Source organism: Schistocerca cancellata, chromosome 12, assembly GCF_023864275.1.
Source record: "Schistocerca cancellata isolate TAMUIC-IGC-003103 chromosome 12, iqSchCanc2.1, whole genome shotgun sequence".
NCBI lineage: Eukaryota > Metazoa > Arthropoda > Insecta > Orthoptera > Acrididae > Schistocerca > Schistocerca cancellata.
In genome coordinates, this window is record NC_064637.1 from 130,433,744 (window position 1) to 130,446,420 (window position 12,677).

The 12,677-nt window shown below is 40.5% G+C and overlaps 1 protein-coding gene across 1 annotated transcript in view; it reads left to right on the plus strand.

The window, feature by feature from the left end:
- Window positions 1-8,976, plus strand: part of LOC126109743 (inositol polyphosphate 1-phosphatase) — a 35,808-nt gene extending 26,832 nt beyond the window's left edge. The window contains exons 5-6 of the mRNA XM_049914798.1: window positions 4,749-4,836; window positions 7,619-8,976. Of these exons, the coding sequence (XP_049770755.1) occupies window positions 4,749-4,836; window positions 7,619-8,026 (496 nt within the window). The 3' untranslated portion in view covers window positions 8,027-8,976. The remainder of the gene's footprint in view (window positions 1-4,748; window positions 4,837-7,618) is intronic.
- The last annotated feature ends 3,701 nt before the right edge of the window (window positions 8,977-12,677 follow it).

Consider the following 12,677-nt stretch of genomic DNA (forward strand, 5'->3'; position numbering starts at 1 on the left):
GGAAAATGTCCTGGGGAAGTAAAACCAAAGATGGCATTTTATTGACAGAACACTTAGAAAATGTAACATCTAACTGCCTACACTACACTAGTCATTTCTCTTTTGGAGTACTGCTGTGTTGTCTGGGGTCCTTACCAGAAAGGTAACAGAGTACACCGAGAAAGTTTAAAAAAAAAAAAAAAAAAAAAAAAAAGCAGCACATTTCCTATTATGTTAAAATACAGGAGAGTGTGTCATGGACATGATACAGGATTGGGGGTGGACATAATTACAGTAAAATAATGGCATTTGTCACCATGGCCAGAATCTTCTCATGAAATTTCAATCCCCAACTTTTTCCTCCGAATGTGAAAATATTTTCTTTATGTCAACCTACATAGTGAGGAACAACCATCGTAATTAAATAAGGGAAATCAGAGCTTGCACGGAAATATATATGTGTTCATTTACTCTGTATGTTGTTTGAGGTTGAAACAGTAGAGAATTATTGCAAAGGTGGTTTGATGAACCCCCTGCCAGGCACTTAAATGTGATTTGCAGAGTATCCTTGTAGATGTAGATTTTTGGCTAGTTCATAGGCTGTGCTGGAGAGTATCTAGGACATAGCTTTAGTACAATCATAATCATGGAACTGAGTGCTATTACTATGTATGCCGCAGACCCAATGATCAATTCATGACAAGAGCTGGTGAGATGGAGTATTTAAAGGGCACTAGCATGAGGTTGTGTCAAGAAGCTCAGTTCATAATGACTGAATGTGTCCTTATTCTAAGTCTGGTCCCTTTAACCCCCACAAACCAGCCAGCCTTATTCTACTGCATTCACTTAACAGATCGTTAACTGCTCTGTTGGTCCCTTGCTGTGTGCCCTTACGAAATAGAAACAATGCCTTACAAGCTAACGAATATGCTGTCCTCACTTCCTGTGGTTTTCCATCCTCTTTTCTATAGAATGCTTATTCCTTACTCACAGACAGTATCATTGATCTCACCCACTTGCGACATAATGGCTCACTTTCTTCTTCCGTCTCTGTCTCTGGCATGACTTGGATTTGCCTGGGGCAATGTGAGTGAGTTTTAAAATATATATTTTTTCTAATTTCCATCACTTACTAATATATGTTGTAACATTATGCAAAAACATTTGTCCCTCTTCTTGTGACATTTTATACTAGGCCATTGGAGCAATAAAACATTCTAGACAATTGGAAAAAGCCACAGGTCATTGTTTTTCAAGAAGGGTGAACCCTGTTACTACTCAATTCTTTAGAAAATCAAAAATTACAATCTCACCACAGTTATTTAAAGGAAGTAGGAAGCCCGGGGTCACTGGTGATGGACAAGCTTGTGATTGTTTACAATTTTAATTTGACTCAAAACAGACTTTATTACAAATTTCAATTTGGACATTTGCCCTCTTACTGATGCAAAATACAAATCTTCACTTTAATTGAATTACATAAACACGAATAAGAATCATATTTTGTGTCCGCAACCAAAATCTTAGATAGTATGCACGGTGAATAATCAATCATAAACAATTGTTCTTATTTAACCATATCTCAAAAGACTAGTAACACTATACACTTCCAACCCAAAGTTACACAGCCACGTAATACCACAACTTCATTAAAAAAACAAAGATCTTAAAGCTTAATGAAACTGAACTGCCCACATAAAGGTCCACAGTGAAACATGCTTATACTAAAAATGCAAAGTGGGCCAACCAGGGCCGCAAAACTGACACATAGGAATAATAACAAGTTGCACATTCATTAAAGATACACAAATGATTAAAATAAGTATTAAATAAGAATGGTTAGTAATAACTCAACCAGTAAAATAACTTACAGAAACGCTCATATTAACAAAGTGGCCTGACTTAACTTTAGAGAACAGCGTTAAGACCCACAGCAGTATTTGGAATCAATGACGCTACGGCCGGCAGGCAATACGAGTGTTCAGTCCCCATGGCTTGTGCACAGGCTCACTAGCAGGTGGTATATATTTATATATAGTCCGACTGGTCTCACAATCAGTAGTCCAGACAAGAATCCATAACCGCACAGACACCAGGAAACAAGCAGACTTAACAAACTGCTTGCAGCACAAATAGATTGCAATGAAAACAAGGTCAACTCACAGCTACACTGGAATATATAATAAGCATGCCCCCAAATTCTTAAGGAGCAATACTCTAACATTGCCCGTCTCCCAGTAAATTAGCAGGAAACTTAGAGATCACTTCCAGTTGCCTTTGGCACTTCCAACATTAAATAAACATACCAAATCCTGCCGTGACAAAAGATTAAACCATTAACTCTATGGCTGCCGGGCACGTACACAATGGCAACCAGTCCCCAAGTGTCATTATGTCCTAAAACAATTTACAACTTGCATGAAAACCACTTAAAACACACACTCAACTAATGATGAGAAATGAAATGAGGAACATCAGCTTCCTTAAAATAGCCAGTGTTAAACCAAGTTCAGAACCATCTCCGGCAGCTACCCACACAACAATAAGTTTCAACAACCTTCTTAGTTAAACACAGAATGAAAGTCATACGTAACTTGGAGCTTGCAAATTATGAGCTGGGAAGCTGTTCAGCATGAGATGACAAACCAACCTCAATTTTGCTCATCAAGGTGCCCAACAATTGGCACCGTACGTCCTGCACAACAAAAGACAAGGGTGGCGAGCACGGCAAGGCCCATGCACCATGCTTAGGGACACCGGTTTGTTTTCAACATATTGCCTATATTGCCAACATAAGAATTACAGAACACATTTCATGCTCACATCCTATTACCTATTTCAAGAACAAAATCTTCCACCATAGGTTTGTAAACTCAGTTTACCCTGTTAGCCCATGAGATCCAGAGCCCCATAGACAAAGTTATCTTGATTGACATGGTTTTTGACTTGTGGTTGACATTTGTTGCAGTTTTAAACTGTCTCACAGTGAACAAAATATGTGGTTTCACAATATGTGGTCAGCAATTTGATTGAATTCAGGCCTTTGTAGCAGATACAATTCAACCTATCATTCTGAGCAGGACAAAATTATTACTTTGAGAGCACCTGAGGGAGAATTAGAGGGCCATTACTCATCGCAGTGTATAGAAAAATCTTCTGGATTGTGCCAGAAGCTTAGTGAGGCTGTTCATTTTTTATGCTGTTGTATGGCAGTCACAAGAGCAACAAATCATATGTCAATTTTCCATCAAATTTGACATTGCAGGGGTGACTCAGTTTAAGTTGTTTGAAGAAATTACATTGCAAGAAATTTAGTGTTTTGTATGATGTTATATTGCAACCCAGAATAACATAATTTTAATTATGTCAGTGTGTTCAAAACACTAATATCTGATACTGAATCAACTGTCTATTGATACATGCATTGAGTCATGGAGCACTTCCTAATATCATGACAGACCTCCTTTTGCCCAGAGTAGTGCAGCATCTTGATGTGGTATGGACTCAACAAATCATTGGAAGGCCCCTGCAAAAATATTGAGCCATGTGCTGCCTCTGTAGCCATCCGTAATTGTGAAAGTATTGCCAGTGGGGGATTTTCTGCATGAAATGAAATGATCTCTCCAAGTATGTCCCATAAATGTTTGATGGGGTTCATGTCGGGCGATCTGGGTGGCCAAATCATTTGCTCGAAATGTCCAGAATGTTCTTCAAACCAGTTGTGAAAAAAATTGTGGCCTGGTGATGTGGCGCATTTTCAGCTATGAAAATCCCATCGTCATTTGCTAACATGAAGTCCATTAATGGCTGTAAATGGTCTCCAAGTAGACAAACATAACCATTTTCAATCAATGGTAAGTTCAGTTGAACCAGAGGACACCGTATCTTGTTGACAACTTGAGGCTATGATTTGTGGGGTCTGCACCACACTTGAATCCTACCTTTAACTCATCTGACCGGGCCACAGTGTTCCAGTCATCTAGGGTCCAACCAGTAGGGTCACGAGCCCACGAGAGGCACTGTCTACATCTACATCTACATACATACTCCGCAATCCACCATACGGTGCATGGCAGAGGGTACCTCATAGGCCATCAACACCAGATTTCACCACACTTTCCTAATGGATATGTTGGTCCTACATCGCACATTGATTTCTCTGGTTATTTCACGCAGTATTGCTTGTCTGTTAGCACTGACAACTGTGCAAATGCCGCTGCTGTCACTCATTAAGTGAAGGCCATCAGCCACTGCATTGTCCGTGGTGAGAGGTAATGTGAAAATTTGGTATTATTTACACACTCTTGATGCTGTGGATCTGTGAAATAGACTTCCCTAACGATTTCCAAAATAGAATGTCCCACGTTTCTAGCTCTCAACTACCATTCCGCATTCAAAGTCTGTTAATTCCCATCATGTTGCCATCATCACATTGACAATCTTTTCACTTGAATCACCTGTACAAGTGACAGCTCCGCTAATGCAATGTCGTTTTATACCTTGTGTTCATGATACTACCACCATCTGTATATGTGCATATCACTATCCCATGGCCTTTGTCACCTCAGTGTGTAACTACGAAAAATATTTTAAAATTGAGTTGCAGCCTCAGTTGCTTGCTATAATTTGGCCACTTTGTTTATTAAATGTGGTGCTGTTTTTATAGTCCGGGAAGCGTGTCCTAGCATGGCGTAAGTTGCTAATTTTGTTTTGTATTTGACTTGCATCTTCTCACTGTTGTTGCAAGTGAACCTTGTTTTCTGTTGCAGATGGATCGGAAGATGTATGTGGGGGATAAGTCACAATGATACAAATGTAAACTGCATTCCCAAACCAGATTTATCACCTAAAGAGAAGGTAACATATCATTTCGAGGTCTTACAAAGATTAAAGTCGTTTGAACTTAATCAGCAAGCTCTTTTAATTTTTAAAAGAACATAATGTTTTGAAAATATTTGTGACAATCAGAGATTCTGGGATTTTATTGATTCTATAATAATTATTAGCAGACTTTATGAAATGAAATGCATTGCAATGAAACTTGATCAGAGATGCTTTTTTATATATTTTTTTATCTATTGCTACAGGTTTTGAGGATGTCTCATAAGTGGTACCTAAATACAAACAAGCTGTTATCAGTGATATATAAAGCCTTCGCCAAAAGCAGATGACACACACACACACACACACACACACACACACACACACACACACACACACACGCGCGCGCGCAAACACAACTCACACACACATAACTGCAGTCTCAGGCAACTGTAGCCACACCGCGAGTAGCAGCACAACTGCATGAAGGGAGTGGCAGCTAGGTGTGGTAATAAGAAGGTTGGGACGGGGAGGGGGAGGGGGAGGGGGAGGGACAGTAGGGTAGGGGTGGTGGACAGTGCAGAGCTGTTGGGGAGTACGCAGGGGCAAGGTGGAGAAAGGATAGGGCAGCTATGTGCAGTCGGGAGGTTAGATGGAGGACTGGGGAGGGGGGTAGCGGAAAAGTGGAAAAGTAAAAGGACTGGATGTGATGGGGGAATGAGGGCTGTATAGTGCTGGAATGGGAGCAGGGAGGCCGGATGGATGGTGACAATGACTAACGAAGGTTGAGACCAGGAGGGTTATGGGGAACGTAAGATACAAAGGGCGTTCAAAAAGTTCTGCACAGTCACCTCTCTTTTTTTTTGCAGGAGGAGAATGAAATTTTTTGTGAACATACTTGGAACATTTAGCTGTACATTGAGTCTGCTCAGTGTAGCCTCCATCAACTGTGACGCATCAGGCCCAACACTCTTTCCTGGATGTAAATGCACTTTAGTAAAATTCTGGGGATTGACTTTTACACCATCACTTCTTCCTCACTATCAAATGTTTTACCGCACATGTGTGCCTTCAGAACACCAAAGAGGTAAAAAATCAGACAGAGCTAAGTCCGGACTGTAGGGAGGACGAGGAACAATTTTCCAACCCATTTTCCTGATTTTCTCCTGCGTCATAAGGGCTGCATGGGGTTTGGCATTGTCATGGTGTAGTTTGATGAGCTGACCCTGAAGATGGGTTCTGTGGGTCTTGATGGCACGTCACAGTGTGTCTGATGACAAACAGTAATGGTCCATGTTAATTGTGGAGCCAGGTTTAAAAAGTCAATGAAAATAATACCACACTGATCCCAAAGGAGTAGGCCATCACCTTTTGGCTTGCTGTTCATGAAAGTCTTGGTTTCTTATTCTGAGGGGAACCTGGATGACACCACCCCAAGGATTGGGTTTTGCTCTCAGGTTCAAACAAAAACAACCATGTTTCATCCTGGATAGTGACGCCATCAAAACACTGTTTCCAGTGGTCCCTAGTGACTGTACAAGTGATACCACACTACCCATTGACAAACGAGTCATTTCAGCAAGCTGTTGTGTCGTCGCACATCTGTCATCGTGGATGATTTGATCAGTGGTCTCCTTATTCACATCACTCACTTCTGTTGATGGTCTGCTGCATTGTGGATTGTCCAGTGGAGAGAAATCACCTTCTTTAAACCTGTGCAACCACAGCTGGATACTGCTGCGATCCACTGTGTCCTTCCCATAAATAGGGAGCAACTTCCTGTGAATTGATGTGGCAGAGTCATCGCCGGTCTTGAAGAGTAACTCCATCACCGACCGTTGTTGCAACCTGACATCTACGTCATGGTCCATTATGTCTCATCTGTAAATAAAAGAAAATACTTTTATAGACTAACTTACAGCTAAATGTTCCAAGTATCTTCACAAAAAATTTAATCCTCCTCCTGCAAAAACTAAAAAAAAATTAGAGATGACTGAGCAAAACTTTTTGAATGCCCTTTGTATACCATAGGGAAAGTTCCCACTTGTGCAATTCAGAAAAGTTGGTGTTGGTGGGAAGGATCTATATGGCACAGACTGTGAAGCAGTTATTGAAATGAGGGATGTCATCTTTGGCAGCGTGCTCAGCAACCACGTGGTCCATTTGTTTCTTGGCCACAGTTTGTCGGTGGCCATTCATGTGGACAGACATCTTGTTGGTTGTCATGCCCACGTAGAATGCAGCATAGTATTTGCAGCTTAACTTGTAGATCACATGATGGGTTTCAGAGGTAGCCCTGCCTTTTATGGGATAGGTGATGTTTGTGACCGGACTGGAGTAGGTGGTGGTGGGAGGTTGTATGGGACAGGTCTTTGCATCTAGGTCTATTACAGGGGTATGAGCCATGAGGTGAGGGGTTGGGAGCATTGGTTGTGTAGGGATGGACGAGTGTATTGTGTAGGTCCGGTGGACAGCAGAATACTGCTGTGGGAGGGGTGGGAAGGATAGTGGACAGGGCACTTCTCATTCCGGGACACGAGAGGTAGTCGAAACCTAAGGCAATAAGGCAAAGACAAAGAAACAAACTTTTACACTTAAAAATGTGTAATAAATGTGTCGTGTCCAAGTTCCTCAGAGCAGGTACCTATCATTTTCTGGGTTCTGTTTCTCTTTTTGTAGCCTGACATATATCCCCCTTTCAACTTGAATAAATACCTATAGACCCCCAAGGCTATGTCACATTTGTATAAATGGATAATAATATTCAATTCCATTCCCTTTTTTAATGAATAAAATAAAATAAATGTCCCTCATTCAGGTGGTGCTGGTAGGCTCCGGCGAGTCGGAGGAGCTGCGAGAGAAGCTGCGAGCGTCGGGGGCAGTGGTGGTACGCGGTGTGGCAGGTGCGGGCCACAAACTGGTGGGTGTGGCGTTGGGGCTGGCGGACGCGTACGTGCTGACGCGGCCCACCACCTTCCTGTGGGACACTTGTGGGCCGCACGCGCTGCTGCTCTCGCAGGGCGGTGGCGTCGCCAGCTGTGCCAATCCGGGGACGCAGCTCACCTACACTGGGAGCGTAGGCACCTGCAACGAGGGTGGCATCGTCGCGTACCGTGACCGCTCCTTCCTGGAGGCTCTGCTTGACCGTGAGCTGCAGGAGTCGGCCCTGCCGCTTGACCCGCAGGCGTCTGGCGACCCACAGGCATCTGGCGATCCACTCCAGTGAGAGACCGTCACCCCTCGGAAAGTACCGTCTGGCGACTGTGGACAATTATATTTTTCCCGCCATTTTAATGTCATTATCCCGAAAGTGAGTGAAGTTGTTTCACAGACTGCAGTGGAGTCTGCTGTGACAGCAGATGAAAATTATATGCCTTACTACAATTTTAACTGTTGTCTACTCCTGAATGCATTACGATCCCTGGTGATCCGGTCTGCCCCTTTGGCCCGATCTCGTATGCCTCACTGCCGAGTGAAAAGTATTTTAGAGATAGTGAACTGGAGGTGATGCATTTTGCAAACGTACCTGTATGTATAAAGATTCAAATTGATGATCTCATATGCCGTTTTTTAGTAATTTTTTCGAAAAATGAATATAGCAATTACAAATGACCATAACTATTTAATGAGTACTGATACATTGATAAGCATTCCAAGAATGTAAAATAAAAGAAATTCGAGAATATTTTGCATTATTTATAGGAGTTACCTTTAGTCATACAGACAACATTTAAGCAGTAATCAGTTCTGAAGAATTAGAATTGTACATTTGAGTTCTGGCATTATTTTTGGCATTAGCCTCTGGTCAGTCACACAGATGTTCTGTTGTACGTGAAGGCTTTTCTGTACGTATATTCGGATGTTGTCCCAGTTAACCCTACCACTTATGTGGAGGGTTGCCTCATTGCTAAAAATGAGATCTGCAGCAAATTTTCCTTCCTCCATGGCTTCCAACATTACCATTGCGTAATTCTGATGGTTATAATCATTTGTAATTACTGTATTTATTTCGAACTGTTCTGTACATGTTTATAGTAATGTCACATCTACATTGAGAAGGTAGTGTTACCTTGCCAGATGATTAATCAGTCAGTTGTAATACTGAATCCTCGTTTCTGCCATGTCAATTTTTTCTCTGCAAGTGGAAGTTTCTTAAAGCAGACAAGGAAGTGCAATAAAGAATTTAGTACTGCAGATAGACTCGTGTAAAAGCACATGGCACTATTCTAGCTTTGGAGCTCTCCTGTGTCTTGAGTGACCTATCCTGCCTTTTTAACCTTTCTGAACCTTATCCCTCTTTTTCTCCTTGAGAAAGAAACCAATATTTTCAAAAGCTTGCAACAAGTAGGTTCCTTTATGTGTGTCTGTTGGCAGTACTGCATGTTTTGCTACCTGAACATTAAGTAGTAGCAACACTTCTGTCATTAATCTGTTTTTTTAGTTTTCTCAAGTGAATTATCTTTTGATACAACAAATGAGTGATGTTGTTTTGATGTAATTCAAATGCTAGTCTTATTTGATTGTGAAATTTTACAAATTATGATCTGATATTTGTCACACATATGTAGCTGTTCTATTGTTCATATATTCATTAAACATGTCAGAGGTTCATGTTGATGCACAGTTTCTCTTGAATCAAAATGTTACTGATTTTATTAGCCAGTATCATATGAGAAAGGAGATGTGATTTTTATAACTGAAGTTATCAGTTATTATGTATGCTTTATGGTGACAGTTCTTGGCCAATTTACAAGTACATGAGTGTAGAATTTTATTGTTCAGCAAAACAAATTGAATACTTGAACAGGGTGGCAGCACCGTCATGTTTATGGCCAAGAAATGAGGAGGGGAGGCAGAACAGCGTACATTTGGTAATTTTTGCAAGTGGAACACTGCCACACGCTACACATCTCTGTGTCAGTGCCCTGCGTAGCACAGTGGTCAACCATTGAGTAGCATGTGAATAAACTACTGGCCACTTCAGTTCTGATACTTCATATTTTCATAAAAAATTTAATGTAGTTTGTCTTTTTTGAAAAAGTAGAAATGTCATCTAGTTGTGAAATAATTTGTTTATTCTGGCTCCTTTCAAAAACAAATTTTGTAGACAGAACAATTTTTCTCACAGGTGGAGAACATTGGATGCAGATGGCGATTAGAGAATGACTGAATGGTGATGCAGCTTAGGGTACTAGCTGTTTCACACTGAAGCCATCCACACAGGTGGACCTTCATACGAGAGAGGTCATCCTCAGAAAAAGGACAAAATCAATTTCTGTATAACCTATTCAAATAGAAACAATGCTGGTAATGGATGAGTAGCCAAGTGCCTATCAGCTTGAGTATACTTGAGGGCTTGGGTTCTGTGCTAGACATGTGAATTTTTTAAAATATATACAAATATATAACTGAAAATAAGGGAGAAGAATGCTGAATTAATTAGACAGTGCAAAATTAACTACAAAAAACCAATAGTGCCAAATGTTAATGACTTAAGTTTTGTCTGAAATTTATTGAAAATTGAAATTTGTTTTGGAAAGGTTTGCATACAGTGTCCATTGTGCAGAAACACTTATTGTTACCAGTTCTGTTTTCAAGACCACACTCTTTCTGAAAATTATTGATCATTACTTAGTAAGTAAATTTGTATGTGCCTGCAGCATGATAATATGAAAGCAGTTGCATTTTTTCTCTTTCTAAGTGACGTAATGAAGGTGGTTGTGATAAGTGAAAATAGAACAAGTAAAAAGAGTAAGAGGGAAGAAAATCAAAACTTACTTCTGACTAGGATAGAACCTGTATCCCCATACTGTGTGAGCTTGCAACATTGCACAATATGCTATAGTGTTCTTCCTCATACTGTGGTCATTTTCATGGATGGTCCACTTTTTGAGAACAATATGTTGTCAACAAAGGCACACCAGACTGAACAACTATATATCTGACACTTCAGACCACATCACCGTACAATCCATTATCCGATCTTCACCTTACACCGCACATCCTCCCCTTCAGTGGTAGCTGTGAAGTTCACTTCTGTTCAACATCAACTGTAAAGGCCTCCAAAAGTTGGTATTTCCATCTGTTGTTCATAACACCACAGAAATTGCTACCAAATAATACAGTTAACCATGTTGTTAAACACATACTTATTGATTATTGTTTGGGGTAAATACTTAACCTCCACACATTTCAGCATTGTGTCCCTACTGCTGAAATTTTTACTTGTGCTCCCTCAGCTTTAACCCTTGCTTGGTGGCTAGGGTCTTTTTACAGGCCGAGGCTCTTTTAACTACAAAGAAACAGTCTTATCATGAACATAGGATGCTCATCCTCCAGATATGCTTTTTATGAATTTTTGATTATAACTGGGCAAAGTATTTATGGTTATGCCACAGTTTGCTGTACAATAATTTGAATTTTTTCCAGTGGCATCAGAAAATACCCCATGTATATATATATAATATGTGATTTTCAAGGTTATATTTTAGCTTCCTTGTGAAAATAGAAATTTGGCAACAATGCACCTTCTCAACCAACATTCATATGTCTATTGTTGTGATTATTTCATAGAAAACATATACGTGCATGGTCGGAATAAAATCACAGTTAGAAATTGCATTTTGTTGAAGTTAGACATGGTATTATATTTTGTTCATAATGGATGATGATATACGCTTTTAAATGAGCTACTGGCTCGAGCAGGTGATAGTGATAATGAATCAGTTTTCGAAAATGGGAATGAAAGTGTTACTGATGTAGATGTGACAGGAAGATATACAGGTCAGAGATGAGGTGGATGTTAATGACTGTGAAGATTATGATAATGGTATTCAGGAAACTAGTGCACCTTCTCTTGTACCTAGAAGGGGACAGGTAACACACAACATAGTATCACCTGATATTTGCAAGCAGGCTTCCTGGAATACAATATGTGAAACTGTACATATTCCACGTCACCTTAGGCCACAAATAAAGACAAGGGCAGACCTTTTATCACCAATCACTTGCATAGTGTAAAAGTAACACATACTATTAATCATGCAGAAGACAGTAAAATTCTACAGTTGTAACTTGAATACTGAATTGAACTTGAATCTACAGAACTAAAGACTGTCTGGTTTACATTTTTCAAATCACAATGAGTTTTTCAAGATTTCCTTATATTCTGACTTACCTTCGGTTGATAATAAACATACAAGTGAAGAAAGAAAAACTTCCTGAATCAAAAGCTGAACCTGTTTAGGCTGTGTTTAAAATGTTTGTTGATGCATGCATTTCATCTTATATCCCTGGGCCTTGTACGAGGTGCTTTCCAAAATATCTGTTGAAAACCTTACCTTTGGACTAATGGTCACCATCAACCTCGAAGTAGTTCCCATCCACACATACACACCGGTCCCAGAGCTAATGCCACTGGTCAAACGAAAGTCGTGTTCTTTTAGAGTGTTTATCACAACCAGCGATGCTTCTTGAATCCTCTCTAGAGTGTCGAACCAACGGTGTTTCAACTTGAGTTTCAGTTTTGGGAATAGCGCAAAGTCACTGGGTGCCAAATCTGGCAAGTACGGTGGGTGGAGTACAACCGCCGTGTTGTTTTTTGCAAAAAGGTCATAGTGAGCAAGGACATATGACAGGGCGCGTTGTTGTGATGCAGCAACAGCCAGTTCCCTTGACGCCAAAGTTTGAGCCATCGTTGTCACACATTTTCATGGAGACGTCGCAAAACGTCACAGTAGTACGCAAAATTCACTGTTTGGTTGGGTGGAACGAATTCTTTGTGCACAATTCCCTTGGTATCAAAGAAAACGGTGTTCATACTGTTCACTTTGCTTTTCACCTTGCGTCAGAGCAGTGTTGGAATGTTCGCTAACACA